At 43.4% G+C, this 20,849-nt stretch overlaps 1 protein-coding gene across 6 annotated transcripts in view; it reads right to left on the minus strand.

The window, feature by feature from the left end:
- Positions 1 to 20,849, minus strand: part of LOC118384831 (ryanodine receptor 1-like) — a 95,334-nt gene that overhangs the window by 12,449 nt on the left and 62,036 nt on the right. For 5 of the 6 annotated variants that reach the window (XR_008139053.1, XR_008139055.1, XR_008139054.1 and 2 more), the window contains 23 exons: positions 19,574 to 19,744; positions 19,383 to 19,442; positions 17,885 to 18,019; positions 17,634 to 17,746; positions 17,254 to 17,350; positions 17,053 to 17,159; positions 16,878 to 16,929; positions 16,685 to 16,777; positions 13,163 to 13,262; positions 12,614 to 12,693; positions 12,459 to 12,535; positions 11,075 to 11,148; positions 10,532 to 10,549; positions 8,539 to 8,619; positions 8,293 to 8,381; positions 7,732 to 7,860; positions 7,182 to 7,286; positions 3,396 to 3,477; positions 1,988 to 3,291; positions 1,717 to 1,877; positions 1,415 to 1,577; positions 1,211 to 1,297; positions 665 to 949 (listed from right to left, as the gene is read on the minus strand). Coding sequence is in view for 3 of the 6 variants with exons in the window: in XM_052520900.1 (XP_052376860.1) it covers positions 665 to 949; positions 1,211 to 1,297; positions 1,415 to 1,577; positions 1,717 to 1,877; positions 1,988 to 3,291; positions 3,396 to 3,477; positions 7,182 to 7,286; positions 7,732 to 7,860; positions 8,293 to 8,381; positions 8,539 to 8,619; positions 10,532 to 10,549; positions 11,075 to 11,148; positions 12,459 to 12,535; positions 12,614 to 12,693; positions 13,163 to 13,262; positions 16,685 to 16,777; positions 16,878 to 16,929; positions 17,053 to 17,159; positions 17,254 to 17,350; positions 17,634 to 17,746; positions 17,885 to 18,019; positions 19,383 to 19,442; positions 19,574 to 19,744 (3,663 nt within the window). In the remaining 3 variants the exon portion in view is untranslated. The remainder of the gene's footprint in view (positions 1 to 664; positions 950 to 1,210; positions 1,298 to 1,414; positions 1,578 to 1,716; positions 1,878 to 1,987; positions 3,292 to 3,395; positions 3,478 to 7,181; positions 7,287 to 7,731; positions 7,861 to 8,292; positions 8,382 to 8,538; positions 8,620 to 10,531; positions 10,550 to 11,074; positions 11,149 to 12,458; positions 12,536 to 12,613; positions 12,694 to 13,162; positions 13,263 to 16,684; positions 16,778 to 16,877; positions 16,930 to 17,052; positions 17,160 to 17,253; positions 17,351 to 17,633; positions 17,747 to 17,884; positions 18,020 to 19,382; positions 19,443 to 19,573; positions 19,745 to 20,849) is intronic. The other variant, XM_052520901.1, reaches the window with a different exon arrangement.

A 20,849-nucleotide genomic window follows, 5' to 3' on the forward strand; every position in this document is an offset into this window, starting at 1 on the left:
TAGTAGTAGTAGTAGTAGTAGCAGTAGTAGCAGCAGCGGCAGCAGTATTAGTAGTAGCAGCAGTATTAGTAGCAACAGCAGTAGCAGTAGTAGCAGCAGTAGCAGCAGTAGTAGCATCAGCAGTAGTAGAATCAGCAGTAGCAGCAGTAGTAGTAGTAGTAGTAGTAGCAGTAGTAGTAGTACCAGTAGCAGTATTAGTAGTAGTAGCAGTAGTAGTATAGCATCAGCAGCAGCAGTAGCAGCAGTAGTAGTAGCAGCAGTAGCAGCAGTAGTATTAGCAGCAGTAGTAGTAGTAGTTGTAGTAGTAGTAGTAACAGTAGTAGGTCTAGTATTAACAGCAGTAGTAGCAATAGTTGTATTAGCAGTAGTAGACGTAGTTGCAGCAGTAGCAGTATTAGCAGCAGCAGTAGCAGTAGCAGGAGTAGTAGTTGCAGCAGTAGTCGAAGCAGTAGCAGCAGTAGTAGCAGCGGGATTAGCAGCAGTAGTAGTAGTACTAGTAGCAGCAATAGTTGCAGTAGTAGTACTAGTATTAACAGCAGTAGTAGCAATAGTTGTATTAGCAGTCGTTGACATAGTAGTAGTAGTAGCAGCAGTAGTAGACGTAGTAGTAGTAGCAGTAGTAGTAGCATCAGTATTAGTAGCAGCATTACTGTAGAAGCCTCACCTTTAGACAGTTGTAACCGATGATGCAGAGGAAGGCGATGACGGTGTGCAGGGTAGCCAGGAAGGTGAGGGTGGGCTGCATGTAGCCAGTGCTCTCCTCCAAGAAGAAGTAGACTGGGCCACCCTCCTCTTCCTCATCTCCTCCTTCCTCTCCACCAGATCCCTCCATCTCCTCTGCTGAGCCCTCAAACAGCCCAATTCCCTCAAACAGCACTCCCAACCCTGAGCCCTCAAACATGCCAGAGCCTTCCACCTCATCACCTTCTCCACGGGGGGTGTCCGACACCTGCACAATGCACACAGGCAGACACAGAAAAACAAATACATTACTAACATTTAACTCTAGATGTTAAAGGCATTCGAATTGAAGGCAGTCAATTAATGAAGGGATTTGAATAAAACATAAAAACTTTTGAATGAAATCGTTTCAAACTTTCAGTTTATTGAGAAGTCATTGAAAATAGATGCTGTTTGTTTCAATTATAGAATCGGAGTGATGGTAAGATATTTAAAGGTGACAGAAGATAATATAGCAGCATTTCTTGACCTTGTAGAAGAGTAGAATAAAGTTCAGGGCAAATGCAATGAACAGTGCCAGAAAACGCAGATTGTAAAAGTTCCGAGAGAGGTAGTTCTGGGAAAGAGACAAAATAAGTTGTATTAATCACAGGTGGATAGTGGAATTGACATCAACACGTTGCAAAATCTACTGCAGGATAGCAATTATTTATTAGACACTATCGTGTCTAACCAAGAATTTGTTTCTTTGGATGTCCAGCTCAGTCCAGAGTTGGAACCCTTGCTCCCTGTGTTGCTTCTTATCTTTCTTAGACTTGGGTTTCTTTTCTATCGCTTCCTCCTGCTTCTCCTCTTTGGTCTCAGCTTCTTTCTCGGCCTTCTCTCCATTTTCAGTGCTGAGAATTAAGTAAAAAGGTTGTTTTTTGGCACATTCCAACAAACACCACAACATTAAAGCATGTACAGTATGGTTTATAAATGGGGATGAAAGAGTTCATCTACTGTACATGTAGGAAGATGGCCTGAGGTACTCACTCTGCCTTCTCAGGCTCTGGAGGGGGCTCCTTTATGGCAGGAGCAGAAGCCGGTTCAGCAGCTAGGCCATCAGCTGCTTGGCCATCAGCAGCTTGGCCATCAGCAGCTTGGCCATCAGCTGCTTGGCCATCAGCTGCTGCAGCATCACCCTCATCTGGTTGCTGCCAACCACAAGAAAAAGGTCATTAGTATATGTGAATCTACACATACGTTACTGGAAAGCTCACCATGCACTTCTTTGTCTCTGCATTAGAAAGAAAAGGTGCCTCACCCGTTTTCTCTTGGTCAAAGGAGTACCCTCGGGAGTAGGAGGCTCAACAGTGGCCTCAATTCCCATGTCACCAAGTCCACCAGGAGCATCGATGCGTGGTGTCCCCCCACCTTCCTTGTCTTTATTGTCCTCCTCCTCCTCCTCTCCACCGCCTGTATCTATTTGGTCAGTCACCCCTCCTGCCTCCTGCTCCTTCCCAACCCCAGGCTCCCCTGCCAGGTCCCCATGCACCTCATCCTGGGTGGGGTCAGGCATACTGGCCAGGATCTCTGTCACTGTGATGTTCTTTGCTCCCTCCACCAGGCCTCCGCCAAATAGAGTTTGCCAGATGAGCAGGAAGAAGCCCTTACATACACTGTAGATGAAGTGCAGGATGCCGATGAGGATAGTCCAGAAGAAGGTAGCCAGACCCACCACTATCTGCTTGATGGTCATCTTCCTTACCCTGCGGTATTGCCGTCGCAGGTTACGGAATGTGAAGATACTCAGGAAGTTCAATACGCTGTTGATGAAGTCTGCAAAGGCAGAGATGGACTCTGGCTCTCCTTCCTCTCCATTGCCGCCTTCATCTCCACCTCCTCCTCCTCCTGTATCAGTTCCTCCTTCAGCTGGATCATCATCATCATCCTTCTCCTCCACCTGCTCCGAGATCTGGGAGGCAATGTTCATCTCAAAGATAGTGTCCTCACAGAAGTTGACAAACATCTCCATCTTCTCCGACTCGCCCCCCTCATTAACCACATCAAAGATGAACTGTCGTTTGGACTCTCTGACCTGAGGCATCTCCCACTGTGTGCGGTGGACCTCGCTGATCTCAAAGTAGATACGCTCTATCTTCCTGCTGGCACCCATGATCTCTATACGGCCCAGGAAGGGGCGGAAGTAGTTGAGTACACTCTCTGCCTGCTCTAAGAAGTTCTTCAGCCTGAGGTCATGAGGCACATGTTCAGACAGGTTTGTCAGCAACACTGCAATGTTAAAGCCAATGTCTTTAGCCGGCTCCTGGAAGCGGTCGGCAAACTCCTCAAAGTTTATCATGTCGTTCTCATCAGCCTCTGAGCAGGACAACAGGAATTGGATCTCAGAGGGAGAATACTGTTTCTGGCTGTCCATGGCCTTCTGAAAGTCTTTCTTAGAGATTAACCCTCGGGGGTCGGTCACGTAATCACGGAAGGCGTCTGACGCCACAATGTCCTTCAGTTTGAGGAACATGTCAAAGAACTTGAGGATCATCTCCACGTTGCTGGAGGACTCCACCAGCATGTCCACCATCTGACGGGCAATGGTGCCGTTAACCACATTACCTGAAACACAACATTACAAGGAGGCAAATCATGAAGGAGATGGGAGGAATTAAAGAGAAAAACAGCAGAAAGTTAGAAAGTCTGTCATAAAAATGTAATTTTACCCTCTAGTAGAGAGAGCAGCATAACCACCATCTCTTTCTGAAGGTCCAGTAGCTCCTTCAGCAGGCCAATCTGGCTGGAGTCCTACGAGACAGCACAAACATATACACAACGCTTCACAACAATAGCATTTACTGTTACTATAGTGCATTTCAGGCCTGCAGACTTCTAATGATAGTGAAGATAATTCTTCTGCCAATGAAATCTCAAATGGTTGGAGAATCTAGAAGTATTCATGCAGTATGACAATAGTGAGAGGGATGGTCCGAACACATATGGTTTGGATTTCAGACCAAACACCTTGCATTAATACTGTATATATTCAATGAGGTTATCAGCATAATGATTTCCCAATCTGTATGAATCCGCTGAAAAATATAGTACCAGTCAAAAGTTTGGACACCTACTCATTCAAGGGTTTTTCTTTATTTTACTATTTTCTACATTGTGGCATAATAGTGAAGACATCAAAACTCTGAAATAACATACAGTGGGGCAAAAAAGTATTTAGTCAGCCACCAATTGTGCAAGTTCTCCCACTTAAAAAGATGAGAGAGGCCTGTAATTTTCATCATAGGTACACTTCAACTATGACAGACAAAATGAGGGGAAAAAATCCAGAAAATCACACTGTAGGATTTTTAATGAGTTTCTTCAAGTGCAGTCGCAAAAACCATCAAGCTTTATGATGAAACTAGCTCTCATGAGAACCGCCACAGAAAAGGAAGACCCCAAATTACCCCTGCTGCAGAGGATAAGTTCATTAGAGTTACCAGCCTCAGAAATCGCAGCCCAAATAAATGCTTCACAGAGTTCAAGTAACAGACATCTCCACTTCAACTGTTCAGAAGATACTAGGTGAATCAGGCGTTCATGGTCGAATTGCTGCAAAGAAACCACTACTAAAGGACACCAATAAGAAGAAGAGACTTGCTTGGGCCAAGAAATACGAGCAATGAACATTAGACCGGTGGAAATATGTCCTTTGGTCTGATGAGTCCAAATTTGAGATTTTTGGTTCCATCCGCTGTTTTTTTGTGAGACGCAAAGAGGAGGTGAACGGATGATCTCTGCATGTGTGGTTCCCACCTTGAAGCATGAAGGAGGAGGTGAACGGATGATCTCTGCATGGGTGGTTCCCACCTTGAAGCATGAAGGAGGAGGTGTGATGGTGTGTGGGTGCTTTGCTGGTGACACTATCTGTGATTTATTTAGAATTCAAGGCACATTTAACCAGCATGGCTACCACAGCATTCTGCAGCGATACGCCATCCCATCTGGTTTGTGCTTAATGGGACTATCATTTGTAAATGCTTATGTCAAAACTGCCATTACAGTAAATGCTTAAGTCAAAACTGCCATTACAGTAAATGCTTATGTTAAAACTGCCATTACAGTAAATGCTTATGTTAAAACTGCCATTACAGTAAATGCTTAAGTCAAAACTGCCATTACAGTAAATGCTTATGTTAAAACTGCCATTACAGTAAATGCTTATGTCAAAACTGCCATTACAATAAATACTTATGTCAAAACTGCCATTACAGTAAATGATTATGTCAAAACTGCTATTACAGTAAATGCTTATGTCAAAACTGCCATTACAGTAAATGATTATGTCAAAACTGCTATTACAGTAAATGCCCATGTCAAAACTGCTATTACAGTAAATGCTTATGTTAAATCTGTCATTACAGTAAATACTTATGTTACAACTGCATTTACAGTAAATGCTTATATTAAAACTGCCAATACAGTAAATGCTTGTCTCCACGGTAAGACAGAATGAGATGAAGGTTAGCGGGATATCCCCTTTGCTTGCATTTTATTGAGGTACACATTTAACATATTTCATCATAAACGATTAACCGATCAGGGAAAATTACATTTTACTACATCAACTTACATTTGGCATGTATACAACTTACAATTCATGAGAGCCTGTAAGTTCACTTGGTTTTCGGCCAACAACATATAGTTTAAGAGTTCTTAAAAGTGAAAAAGAATATACATTTTACACAGAAAGACTAGAGAGCAACATGCATCTACAACTTTATGCTGGGGCAATGTTAGAATTAGTCAGAAAGCATCACACACACACACACACACACACACACACACACACACACACACACACACACACACACACACACACACACACACACACACACACACACACACACACACACACACACACACACACACACACACACACACACACACACACACACACAGTCAAAACATTACGGTGTCCAGGTCACTCTAACCCCTATACAGTGTACGCTCCATCAGGGGAGTGTAAAAGGGCTGTCCCTTCATTCAGCGAGCTTTACATTCACCTGCTTTTAAGCATTTCACTTTCCTATCCCTAATGTAGGTTAGTAATGTCATTGTATAAAGCACTTGAAGTTAACCAAATAAAGCAATGATTCCATTGTTGCAGTAGGTTGTGTTGCCACTGTTCTGGAGGTTGACATACAATATTATTGAATTACAAAATAAGTATTTTTCTTCTTCTTATTCTAGCCTTAAAGGCAGCTGAGTATAAAACAAACTGAGAAAAAAGCAGGGATGAATCAGGAACAAACTGGTAAACACCCAATCACGTCAATGATAGATAAATAAAATGAGTACATACTTTACCCTGCATAGACCATGTGAAAGACAGTTTACATCATCAATATCTCATAGGATTTGTAAACGATAAAAACATAAAAACAGTGCTACATTTCAAAGTACTTGGATTTTACAGTTGGCTATAGTTTCATCAAGGTGTTACGTACTAACATTACACCGCTAATATATTTCATTATCAGTACATATAACTTATCAATCTACAAACGGTTTACTTGTAACTAACATACTTACAGTACGGTACAGTACGGTACAAATAGGGCGTTACTTTCTTCAGTTAAAAAAGGAGTACCACTGTTCAATAGTGTTCTAGTCATGTATGTGGTGCGTCTGCAAGCCAGTGCATTAGTGTGAATGTCAGGGAGAAAAGAGAGTGTGCATGAGAAGATATCTGTGAGGAGATATCTGTGAGGAGATATCTGTGAGGAGATATCTCTGAGGAGATATCTCTGAGGAGATATCTCTGAGGAGATATCTGTGAGGAGATATCTGTGAGGAGATATCTGTGAGGATATATCTGTGAGGAGATATCTGTGAGGAGATACCTGTGAGGAGATATCTGTGAGGAGATACCTGTGAGGAGATATCTCTGAGGCTGATTGCTTTATGCCTGGGAGTAAGAGAGGACACTTTCATGTAGCAGAGGTTTTTAGCATCACAATAAGATCTAGTTCACCATTCCAGATTCACTTTTTATAAACTACGTTCACGGGAAATACATATTTTTGAAATTACAGACTTATCAGTCAAACAATGCAACAAAAGTGTTCAAGTTGTTGGCTTGAAAGGCGTTTGTTAAATGCATAGTTGGCAGTCAAGTGTAAGTTCAGAGCAGATTTTCACCCCAGAAATGGTAACACAGACCACTTTGATATGTGAAACCACAATCCTTTAATAAAAAGTGCACAAAATAGCCTATACCATGAAATGTAGATGCAAGTGTATTTTGTGCACAGCGGAGTTACATACAGATTATTTTTGTGGGCATTTACATGCCAGATACATATATATATACAAACTATGTAATTTCCTCATGCACATCCAACTTCAGTGTAAGGTACACAATGTGTGGTTTCTAGGGGGATAGTAGCCATGTTTTGTGTGCTGAGATGTGTAGATGTGTATGTTGATATTTTGAGGCAGGTAGCTTGTACCTGTGCCAGCTTCATCATCAAGTGGGCAAAGACGTGGAGGAAGCCTACTACTGCATCCCACAGCCTGCTGTGGGTCAGGGACTGCTGGTTGCCTGTACACGGACCCTGCGGGGAGACCACCGGGTACATACGTCACACACTTACCCACTAACATCCAGTCATCAAATCAAATCTATTTATATAGCCCTTCTTACATCAGCTGATATCTCAAAGTGCCGTACAGAAACCCAGCCTAAAACCCCAAACAGCAAGCAATGCAGGTGTAGAAGCACGGTGGCTGGGAAAAAACTCCCTAGAAAGGCCAGAACCTAGGAAGAAACCTAGAGAGGAACCAGGCTATGAGGGGTGGACAGTCCTCTTCTGGCTGTGCCGGGTGGAGATTATAACAGAACATGGCCAAGATGTTCAAATGTTCATAAATGACCAGCAGGATCAAATAATAATAATCACAGTGGTTGTCGAGGGTGAAACAGGTCAGCACCTCAGGAGTAAATGTCAGTTGGCTTTTCAGTCATCTACATACTGTACAGATGAATGGGTTTATACTCACCTGGATGTACTCAGTCAGACTGTTAAAGATCTGTTTAGCCACTGTCATGGCCTTGGAGAAGTTCTTCTTGCCTGGCTCATCGATGATCTCTTTCCCAGAGTAATACCAGTAGAAATCACTGATTGACTCCTTTAGAGAGATTGAAAGATAGAGAGCGAGAGATAGAGAAAGTGAGAAGGTGAACGAGTGAGGGTGAAAGAGCGAGAAGGTGAGAGAGAGAGAGAGAGAGAGAGAGAGAGAGAGAGAGAGAGAGAGCGAGATATAGAGAAAGTGAGAAGGTGAATGAGTGAGGGTGAAAGAGCGAGAAGGTGAGAGAGGGGGGGTGAAAGAGAGAGAGGGTGGGTGAGAGAGAGAGTGGGAGAGAGAGAGGGTTAGAGAGAAAGCCACTGTGCTTCTGCATTTCTTGCTCTTTGTAGTTTTAGGTTGGGTTTCTGCACTTTGTGACAACTGCTGATGTAAAAAGGGCTTTCTAAAATTCATTAGAAATGTGAATGTTCATGGTAAAAGGGACAACAGGACACCTTTTTAACAGGTATGTGTTAATAGTCAGAGTCCCAGTACCTGCAGTCGGAGGAGGTAATCCACAGTGCAGATGATGATGTTGATAGTGGTGGTGCTGCCTGTCTGTGTCCTCAAGTAGTTCTGGAAATCTGGAGTAAAAACACAGTCCACTCAAATAGACTGCCAACATTTGATCAGCATTATATCAAGTCATGATTCAATGTCATTGTCCTAAGTGTTGCTGTGCCGCCACAGATGAATCCATCATTCCCTAAATAGAACACCATTGGATAATATTTTTCTCACCGTTATTGTGGCCCTCACAGAGCAGCTGCAACATGCGGAACAGATCACATGTAAACTCATCATCCGACATGACTTTCTCACCTAGAGAGGTCAGACAAAGGGGCATAGGATCAGACTAGTTTTAGGGGTACTGGATGTATTTGACATAAGGGGGGGGTTCAGTCAGGCCACCTCTATCTATCTATATGTAATGTAGGTGGGAGACTAACTAGACAATTTGAGCCATTCATCCGAGTGTTAGCCAGTGCGTGCCATGGTCAGCAGCACACATGCTTGCAGCAATAAGGTGAGTGTGATGATCATTTCACAGCCCTCCATCACGTCTGCATAATCATATTAGTAAGAGCTGCAATAGCCTCCTCCTTACAGACGGTCCATCTTCCTTTAGTCCATACTGAGTTGTTCACTGTAGCTACAATATAGAAAACTTCAAACACTTGCTGAATCATGGCCAACAGGTTGGCATGTACTGTAAAAGCACATTCACAGCAACAAGCAACGATAAGAACCTCTGCACTATAATACACATAATAAAACACCATTATGTCACATACATAAACACATAAAGAAACAGTTCTCCATCAACACTGACAACACAGTATACTAAATACACAGTATACATACAGATAAAAGTACATGGTCACATGAACATGTATAGATAGATACAATGGACAACACTGTGTACCGCACAGACATTCAACGTAATGGAGAAGTTGACCCTGTCAGTTCCTTAGTCAGTGCATGCAGAAACACAGTCATGCAGCACAGACCTACTGCACTCCTCTACCTCCACTGAATGTGGGTTAAGAGGGCCAGAGTTGGACTTCTGTCCAAGCAAGGTAGAGTGGAGGAGGGATGATGTCATTGTGGGGGGATTACAGTGTAAGTCATGTGAGGGTTCAGAGGTGGGTGGGGCAGACAGAGTGCTGATCTAGGATCAGTTTGCCTTTCATATCATAAAAAATATGATTACAGCTCATTCGGAAAGTATTCAGACCCCTTCCCTTTGTCCACATTTTGTTACGTTACAGCCTTATTCTAAAATGGATACCATAAAAAAAATCCTCATCAATCTACATACTACATAATGACAAAGCGAAAACAGATTTTTGGGAATTCTTTGCTAATTTATTAAAAATCAAAAACAGAAATACCTTATTTACATAAGTTTTCAGACCCTTTGCTATGAGACTCGAAATCTCCGCAGCACTCCACCAATCAGGCCTTTCTAGTAGAGTAGCTAGACGGAAGCCACTCCTCATTAAAAGGCATGACAAGATTCTGTGTAAGACTGGGTCGCTCAGGGTCTGAACACCATTCTTTTTTTGTTATACATTTGCAAACACCTCTAAAAACCTGTTTTTCCTTTGTCATTATGAGGTATTAGGTGTAGATTGATCAGGGAAAAAAAACAAGTTAATCAATTTTAGAATAAGGCTGAACATAACAAAATATGGAAAAAGTCAAGGGGTCTAAATACTTTCCAAATGCACTGTATATGGACAGATCCTAGATCAGCAATCCTACTCTGAGACGCTTTGTGGATACAGGCCCAGAGCTACAAACACTGAGGATTAATACAAGAGATCGATAGATCCAGATATTGAGCTTATTCCTTGCTCAGGAAGTCTGATCGCAATAATGGTGAGCTTCTGAGTTTCAGTAGATCTGTGGTTAGCCACTCAATGGGAAAAAACACTTTTCAGTCATTGTCTGTTGTTAGGGTAAATTACTCTTTGAGAGTTTAATAAGTTTACTATGAATACAGTATATAGTCATGTACAGTATATACCAGAGAAACAATGGAATTGGCATTACTTGACATGACTGAAAGGTTATTTCATAAACTCCTTGAGTGTGAAATTGAATAAAGGTGAGCCCCACAACACAAGATAATTAAGAGCGAAAGAAAATGAAGAGACAGGGAGAGGGAACAGGGAGGGCAATAGAAAGAGAAAAGGTAGAAAAACAGAGGGACAGAGGTATCATTTACCCCGTTCTGACTTCATGTCTGAGGACCAGCAAAGGAGGGAATGGGAAGAGAGGATAGGGGAGGGAGGGACACGATGATGGCAAGGTAGGGAAAGAGAGCGATGGTGAGTTGATTGACAACAGTAGAACACGTAGGAGTTTTAAACTAAGAATTAGTTTTAAAATGATTCTACATTTACAAAATATTTTACAAATTAACATTGAATGTAAACACAAAATATTAGCAAGTCAAAATACAGTACTAAAAAGACACCATGTAAATTCAAATGACCAACTGACAAGGCGTGAAAACTGACAAAATTACAGCCATATCAACACATGAATCCCTCAATCATTATTGGACAGCAGAGTTGATGGATGTTACTAATACTTAAAAAAAGATGAGGAATGAAGTGGAGGAACTCCCACTCAGTGACCATAGGCCCTGATACTGCACATGTGTGAATGTGTGATTGTCTAGGCAGGACATGGATGCAAAGATGGTGTAAGGTGGTACAAAGTTGGTGTACCAGTGTCCAGTACAGTGAGAGCTTTAAAGACTTACTTGTTCCCTCCTCCGACAACATGCCCAGACCCTCTGCCTTGTTCTGTCTCTCAAAGGCATTCAGGTCCAGGACACTGCCACGAAAAACAACATACAGTCAACTTTTATCAAACTTCATAAGCTGTTGGCTCCATTTTCCATTTATATACACTACTGTTCAAAAGTTGAGTCACTTAGAAATGTCCTTGTTTTTGAAAGAAAAGCACATTTTTTGTCCATTAAAATAACATCAAATTGATCAGAAATACAGTGTAGACATTGTTAATGTTGTAAATGACTATTGTAGCTGGAAACAGCTGATTTTTTATGGAATATCTACATAGGCGTACAGAGGCCCATTATCAGCAACCATCACTCCTGTATTCCAATAGCACATTGTGTTAGCTAATCCAAAGTTTATAATTTTAAAAGGCTAATTGATCAATAGAAAACACTTTCGCAATTATGTTAGCACAGCTGAAAACTGTTGTGCTAATTAAAGAAGCAATAAAACTGGCCTTCTTTTAACACGTTGAGTATCTGGAGCATTAGCATTTGTGGGTTCGATTACAGGCTCAAAATGGCCAGAAACAAATAACTTTCTCCTGAAAATTTCAGTCTATTCTTGTTCTGAGAAATGAAGGCTATTCCATGCAACAAAATTTCCAAGAAACTGAAGATCTCGTACAACACTGTGTAGCGCAATCTGGCCCTAACCAGAATAGAAAGAGGAGTGGGAGGCCCCGGTGCACAACTGAGCAAGAGTGCAATTAGAGTGTCTAGTTTGAGAAACAGGCGCCTCATAAGTCATCAACTGGCAGCTTCATTAAATACTACCTGCAAAACACCAGATTTTAGAAAAGCAGGGCAGGATGGATATAGAACTATAACAGTTTCGAAGAGGGGGATGACCGCGGCAGCTTTCCAATCTTTGGGGATCTCAGACGATACAAAAGAGAGGTTGAACAGGCTAGTAATAGGGGTTGTAACAATTTCGGCGGATCATTTTAGAAAGAGAGGGTCAAGATTGTCTTGCCCAGCTGATTTGTAGGGGTCCAGATTTTGCAGCTCTTTCAGAACATCACCTGTCTGAATTTGGGTGAAGGAGAAATGGGTGGGGGGGACTTGGGCAAGTTTCTGCAGGGGGTGCAGAGCTGTTGGCCGGGGTAGGGGGTAGCCAGGTGGAAAGCATGGCCAGTCGTAGAAAAATGCTTATTGAAAATACCGATTATCATAGACTTTGAGGTGGTGACAGTGTTTCCTAGCCTCAGTGCAGTGGGCAGGGAGGAGGTGCTCTTATTCTCCATGGGCTTTACAGTGTCCCAAAACTTTTTGGAATGAGTAGGTGTATCCACATCTTTGACTGGTACTGTCCTTTATGAGTAATTCAGGGGTGAAGACAAACCTGCATGTCTGCATTAGAGCCTGGACACTCAAAAAGAAGCCAACATCCTTCTTGTCCTTCAAGTACTCAAGCATTTTCTGCAAGCAGACAATGAGACCAGTCAATTACTACTATATCCTCAGGTCAGATGGACAGCCCACTGAGAGAACACTTACCTGTTGAACCTCAACGTTACCACCGTTTAGAATGGAGATGCCCAATTTAAGGGTGGAGGACACCATGCAGCCAGTCTCACCTAAATGCAGAGAAAAGCATTATTTACCATTCTAGATGGACGGGTATGAATAATGTCTTTGATATCTGTCGACCATGACAGGTACCCTTCAAATACATGCACTGTGATGGAGAGACATTGACTTGTAGTACTGCAGGGTTCTCCAATAGGCGGTCTGCAGGCCAAATTATTTTTATGAGCAAAAAATAAGCCTCAATGTGATTTTAATTTAGGAAATCTGTTTCGAAGAATTCCTACGTATAAATAGAGAGGCATTATTGATCGTATCCCAATGTAATCAAGGTTTGATTTGATTTTGTTTTTGTTAAATACTATATCTGTTTGGGATTCTTGTGGTCAATTTGAAGTGTACAAATTATTTATAACTAAATTATCTTCCGTCCCCCTGACCATCCTCTCAAGGAGTAATCATCCCACAGTTTAATGTAATTGGGGATCCTTGGTGTAACTGCATGGGTTGGAGAAGTACCTTTGCAAGCACTGATCATCTGCAGCACCATCTCAGCCGCCCCACGGTTATGGAGACGGGACTGCTGGTACAGAAGTCTCTGTTTCTCCATCTCTTTTTCCTGTGATGGACACAGATGCTGTGACTGTGTCCTGATGGTCACACAAAGAAGGAGAACAAGTGACAGTCACACAGTCCCTCTGCATTCACACAGCTAGTACCTAGCTGTATAGACCTTCTCTCTAAGCTCCACTGATTTGCTGCCCTACACTTTGTTTTAATAGCCTATTGTTTTAAATGCTTCATATACAATGCCAGTCAAAGCTTGGACACACCTACTCATTGAAAGTTTTTTCTTTATTTTTACTATTTTCAACATTGTAGAAAAATAGTGAAAACATCAAACTATGAAATATCACAATGAATGGTAAGCAAAAAAGTGTTTAAAAAAATCTAAATATATTTTAGATTTTAGATTCTTCAAAGTATCCACCCTTTGCATTGATGACAACTTTGCACACGCTTGGCATTTTCTCAACCAGCTTCATGAGGTAGTCACCTGGAATGCTTTTCCAACAGTCTTGAATGAGTTCCCGCATATGCTGAGCACTTGTTGGATGCTTTTCCTTCACTTTTCCTGAATTGAAATGCATTTCATGAAGCTGGTTGAGAGAATGCCAAGAGTGTGCAAAGCTGTCATCAAGGCAAAATATATATATTTACATTTTATTTAACCTTTATTTAACTAGGAAAGTCAGTTAAGAACAAATTCTTATTTACCATGACGGCCTACACCGGTCAAACCTGGATGACGCTGGGCCAATTGTGCACCGTCCTTTAGACTCCCAATCATGGCAGGTTGTGATATAGCCTGGAATCGAACCAGGGTGTCTGTAGTGACGACTCAAGGACTGAGATGCAGTGCCTTAAACCGCTAATTTGTTCTTAACTGACTTGCCTACTGTAGTTAAATTGAATAAAAAATACATTTGTTTAACACTTTTTTGGTTACTACATGATTCCATATGTGTTATTTCATAGTTTGGATGTCTTCACTATTATTCTACAATGTAGAAAATAGTGAAAATAAAGAAAAAACCCTGGAATGAGTAGGTCTGTCTAAACTTTTGACTTGTACCGAATATCTAACATTGAAATAGTTTCTCATTCTCAGTTTCTACTCTCCACCTCCATTTCTTAGTTGCCCTTTTCCTCTCATTGTATAGGGATAAACTCATTCAAACCTGCATGCTTTATCTGCTTTTTGACTCGTTTTCCACACATTTCATTACTTCCATTCCACCTATCTGTTTCTCTCTCTCACCCATTCTCTCTCCCCAGTTAATTAGTCATGGAGTCGTTACACTACTTCTGCACGTTTGCTGACTGGAGCAAACGTTAGACTACAGCAAACAGCCCTGATGGTCTTGCACGATGCAGTGCTAGCCGTTGCAAAGAACCATACAGGATCTATTGAATAACCACAGTGTCCCCCTTGGTGTCTTAAATAAATGTTATGACATTTTTATTTTAAAAAGCCCAAACATGTCTGTCACAGAACTACATTTGTAGTGTAATGATCAGCTTGCAACATTTTGACAAGTGCAATGTAATGCAATTAAGTATATAGAAGGTATAAAAACTAACCAGATTTGATATTGTAACCAACATTTTCTTTTCAACCAAGACTTAATTAAAACAAAAGTAATACAAATACATATTTAATCAGTTCCCACAAGCATCCCACCCTCCTAACCCACCCAAAGCTCCACCCACCCACCCGCGTATGCCTGATTATGGTCTACCCAGTAAGCATGGTGCAGATGTACTTGACATTACTTATGGAGAGTTTCCAATCCACTGGAAACAAGAGGGGTGTTTGGATAAGCCCTCTATCAGGTGTAGTATACAGTCTGTCTATCAGTGAATGTGTTGTTGCTGGAACTCTTCTTACACATATTCTTACTGTATGTGTCAGTCTAGGTGTCTGGGAGAGTAGACAGGCTTTCAATATAGTCTATTGGTCAATACGCAAAGAAAGTATGGAAGGGAACAGCATTGATTAGTAACACTCAGTTAATAGAGATGAAGGTGTTACGCCAGAGTAAGTGGGAGAGCAGTAAGAGAACATGGAACTGACACAGACGTCGTCAGAGGTCAGTCAAAGGGTCAGTAGTTGGTTACAATCTGAGAAACAGACAGGATCAGTTCTGTTAGAGATTCCATCTGAATCTGTATGAAAGACCATAGGTGGGGTATGGTGGTATGAGCTGGTATGAGCTGGCAGTGATAGACTAGACTTGGGACAATGTGTGGTAACCAACAACATGGCTAATGGCCTCCTACACTCTAAAGGTAACAATTTACAGACACGGGACTAATTCCTATTCGTCCAAATATACCACTTACATACATAAGTGGTATAAAACACTGGTATATACACTGAGTGGACAAAACATTAGGAATACCTGCTCTTTCTATGACAGACTGACCAGGTGAATCCAGGTGAAAGCTATGATTCCTTGTTGATGTCACTTGTTAAATCCACTTCAATCAGTGTAGGTGAAGGGAAAGGACAGGTTAAAGAAGGATTTTTCAGCCTTGAGACAATTGAGACATGGATTGTGTATGTGTGCCATTCAGAGGATTTATGTTCCTTTGAACGGGGTATGGTAGAAGGTGCCAAGCACACCGGTTTGAGTGTGTCAAGAACTGTAACGCTGCTGGAATTTTCACGCTCAACAGTTTCCCGTGTGTATCAAGAATGGTCCACCACCCAAAGGACATCCAGTGAACTTGACAACTGTGGGAAGCATTGGAGTCAACATGGGCCAGCATCCCTGTAGAACGCTTTCGACACTTTGTAGAGTCCATCCCCCGGAGAATTGAGGCTGTTCTGAGGGCAAAAATGTGTGCAACTCAATATTAGGAAGGTGTTCCTAATGTTTTGTATGCTTAGTGTATATACAAACTATGGACATTATTAGATGTATTTCTGTCCAAAATAATAGAGGAGCCATTATATGATTGACAACAGTATTTGACCCATGTAAATACATTCTGCCAAATTGAGGGAACTACTCATCAATAGAACTTTGTGCTATTGATGATGGTCCACATGATTGTGTATAGTCTAGATAAGTTGTATTTTCCAATCACTTTGTGAGTCATGCAACATCTATAGAATGTTACCGCCGTTGTTAACCACAACAGCCAGGTACAATCCAGAAACACTTGGAGTGAAGCAAAACACAAAGGAGAACAAGCGACAAACAAATAACATTTAGGAGGAAGCAACAAGCATGTAAAGGAACAGATAGAAGAGACAAAAGAGGGATGAGAGAGGAGAGAGAAGAGAGGAGACAGAGAGAGAGAAGAGAGGAGACAGAGAGAGAGAAGAGAGGAGACAGAGAGAGAGAAGAGCGATAGAGAACAGAGAGATGTGGTCGTAGGCTGATGTGCAGTGGATGATGTGGTCACTCGATGCGTTGAGAGCTACCGCTCCAGTGTCTCCCTGCTCCCCTGCCCCTGGCCGCCCCGTACCAGTTCTGTCTGTCGCACATCAAAGGACGTCTCATCCTCAGCCCCTTCCTCCACCTCCTCTCCCCCTTCATCCTCCTCACAAATGTGGCAGCTCTACAACACACACAGACAAGGGAAAAATGAATGATATACTTTAAATACATCCGTATACAAATAACAATAACATGCTAAAATGTTCCATCCTAAAACTCACCTTTGCCATAATATCAGCGTATGCCATATATAGGTAATCTGTATCAAGTTTACTGTAACGATGAGAAGAAACAGAGGCTTAGGCAACATCAAAAGGTTGAGATGCGTGTTTAGTGTTGAATTCAATCCAAAAGCTGCTCAACTAACATGCTTGAGGGAGAAAAGGAGAGTCCCACCTCTTCTCTGTGAGAGCGGTACGGCTGAAATGCAAAATTAGTTGGTGAAGGGGATCTGGCTTGGTCTCAGTCTCTTCCTCTTCCTCAACTTCCTGCTCCATGGCTTTCTGTGTTTGAGAAAGAGATGTGGGAGTGAAACTACAGGAGGAAACTCGCAGGTCCTGAAATCCTCAAAAGGTGAGTCAAGCATGCAGAGCTTACAGACAAGTCATCTATCATTCTGTCCTCAAAGGAGTAGCCTTCAGTATGGATCCAGTTGTGTTTGTATCCTTCCAGGAACATATTGGAAGCTCTATGCCTGTGAGGCAGACAGAAAACCATGTTAGTGTCTGTATTTTACTTGTGGCTGTGTTACTTACTGCATATGTTTGAATGTGGAGGCAGGTAGCCTAGCATTTTAGAATGTCGGACCAGTAACCGAAAAGTCGCTGGTTCTAATCTCAGAGCAGACTAGGTGAAAAATCTGTCGATGTGCACTTGATCAAGGCGCTTAACCCTAATTGCTTCTGTAAATCATTCTGGATAAGAGTGCCTTCTAGATGACTCAAATGTAAATACAAGACTGTAATAGCGTCTCTAACCTTGGTAGGTTGTAGAGTGGAGTCATCCTAAAGCAGGCTACCACAGCCTTGCGTCTCTGCTTGGAGAGCAGTTTGTGCCACACAATCTTTTTGGATTTGAAGGGGTGCTCCGTCTAAGTGAGACGAGATAATTGAGAGAAACGGCACCACTGACATCATGCCATGTGTATGAAGTAGGACTATAGGAATACTGTAGGATTATATTGATGTTGTAGTATTGAAGTACTGAGTGTACTACTACTACTACTCACCACCTCAATGTGATAGAGAACAGCTGAGACCTCCTGCACCCTCTTCACCACTTTCTCTGGAGCGTCAGCATCCTCAGCCTTCCCTGCCATCTCCTTATACAGGGACATCTGCCAGCACATGGACGGGTTCTCCACCTGAACACAACACACTGCAGCTAGAGGAACGCACACTGCATCTGGAGGAACACACAATGCAGCCGGAAGAAAAAGCACACTGCAGCCGGGGGAACACACAGTGCAGCCGGGGGAACACACAGTGCAGCCGGGGGAACACACAGTGCAGCCGGAGGAACACACAGTGCAGCCGGGGGAACACACAGTGCACCCGGGGAACACACAGTGCAGCCGGAGGAACACACAGTGCAGCCGGAGGAACACACAGTGCAGCCGGGGGAACACACAGTGCACCCGGGGGAACACACAGTGCAGCCGGAGGAACACACAGTGCAGCCGGAGGAACACACAGTGCAGCCGGAAGAAAAAGCACACTGCAGCCGGGGGAACACACAGTGCAGCCGGGGGAACACACAGTGCAGCCGGGGGAACACACAGTGCAGCCGGAGGAACACACAGTGCAGCCGGGGGAACACACAGTGCAGCCGGGGGAACACACAGTGCAGCCGGGGGAACACACAGTGCAGCCGGAGGAACACACAGTGCAGCCGGGGAACACACAGTGCACCCGGGGGAACACACAGTGCAGCCGGAGGAACACACAGTGCAGCCGGAGGAACACACAATGCAGCCGGAAGAAAAAGCACACTGCAGCCGGGGGAACACACAGTGCAGCCGGGGGAACACACAGTGCAGCCGGAGGAACACACAGTGCAGCCGGGGGAACACACAGTGCAGCCGGAGGAAAAACGCACACTGCACCCGGGGGAACACGCACACTGCAGCCGGAGGAACACACAGTGCAGCCGGGGGAACACACAGTGCAGCCGGAGGAACACACAGTGCAGCCGGGGGAACACACAGTGCAGCCGGGGAAAACGCACACTGCACCCGGGGGAACACGCACACTGCAGCCGGAGGAACACACAGTGCAGCCGGGGGAAAACGCACACTGCAGCCGGAGGAACACACAGTGCAGCCGGAAGAAAAAGCACACTGCAGCCGGGGGAACACACAGTGCAGCCGGGGGAACACACAGTGCAGCCGGAGGAACACACAGTGCAGCCGGAGGAAAAACGCACACTGCACCCGGGGGAACACGCACACTGCAGCCGGAGGAACACACAGTGCACCCGGGGGAACACACACTGCAGCCGGAGGAACACACAGTGCAGCCGGGGGAACACACAGTGCAGCCGGGGGAACACACAGTGCAGCCGGGGGAACACACAGTGCAGCCGGAGGAACACACAGTGCAGCCGGGGAACACACAGTGCAGCCGGGGGAACACACAGTGCAGCCGGGGGAACACACAGTGCAGCCGGAGGAACACCACAGGACTTCACCATGTATCACCTTACTGCACCAACCCAGTCCATCTTACCTTGCCTTGAAGATGCAGGTTGTTTTGCAAAAACTCTCTTACTTCCTCATCCGTGTCCCTCTGGAAAACAAATGTTGTTTAACATTTATTTTGGAACCATTTCTGTGTCTGGATATACAGCCGTATGGGTCTGGCTCAAACAACTAGTCATACTAAGGCAGAGTTATTTAAGACAGCCGAGGGCAGACTACCAAAGAGTATCGTATCTTGGCCAGGTTGATAAGCTCCTGATCAGCAGGGGAACACATGTTGAGGCCGATGGGGAGCATCTTTTTCAGGGCAGCCACAATAAGTGACGTCTGCACTGAGTAACGATCTCCCCGTCTTTTCTTCTTGGTACGCTCCACGTCTGAGCCACCAGCCTAAGAACACAAGGAGGGACCAAGCCAAGAACATAAGGAGGGACCAAGCCAAGAACATAAGGAGAGACCAAGGCATCTTCTTCATGCATAAAGCCACAACCAATACATGCATTGAACAACATCCGCTACAAGACCATGGTGCTTGCCTACGGAGCTGTGAGGGGAACGGCACCTCAGTACCTCCAGGCTCTGATCAGGCCCTACACCCAAACAAGGGCACTGCGTTCATCCACCTCTGGCCTGCTCGCCTCCCTACCACTGAGGAAGTACAGTTCCCGCTCAGCCCAGTCAAAACTGTTCGCTGCTCTGGCCCCCCAATGGTGGAACAAACTCCCTCACGACGCCAGGACAGCGGAGTCAATCACCACCTTCCGGAGACACCTGAAACCCCACCTCTTTAAGGAATACCTAGGATAGGATAAGTAATCCTTCTCACCCCCCCCCCCCCTAACAGATTTAGATGCACTACTGTAAAGTGGCTGTTCCACTGGATGTCATAAGGTGAATGCACCAATTTGTAAGTCGCTCTGGATAAGAGCGTCTGCTAAATGACTTAAATGTCAAATGTAAATGTAACATATACATTAACACTGCCTAGCACTGAACAACATATACATTAACACTGCTTAGCATTGAACAACATATACATTAACACTGCTTAGCATTGAACAACATATACATTAACACTGCTTAGCATTGAACAACATATACATTAACACTGCTTAGCATTGAACAACATATACATTAACACTGCTTAGCATTGAACAACATATACATTAACACTGCCTAGCATTGAACAACATATACATTAACACTGCTTAGCACTGAACAACATATACATTAACACTGCTTAGCATTGAACAACATATACATTAACACTGCCTAGCATTGAACAACATATACATTAACACTGCTTAGCACTGAACAACATATACATTAACACTGCTTAGCATTGAACAACATATACATTAACACTGCTTAGCATTGAACAACATATACATTAACACTGCCTAGCATTGAACAACATATACATTAACACTGCTTAGCACTGAACAACATATACATTAACACTGCTTAGCACTGAACAACATATACATTAACACTG

The sequence above is a fragment of the Oncorhynchus keta genome, chromosome 6 (genome assembly GCF_023373465.1).
Source record: "Oncorhynchus keta strain PuntledgeMale-10-30-2019 chromosome 6, Oket_V2, whole genome shotgun sequence".
Classification (NCBI taxonomy): Eukaryota; Metazoa; Chordata; class Actinopteri; order Salmoniformes; family Salmonidae; genus Oncorhynchus; species Oncorhynchus keta.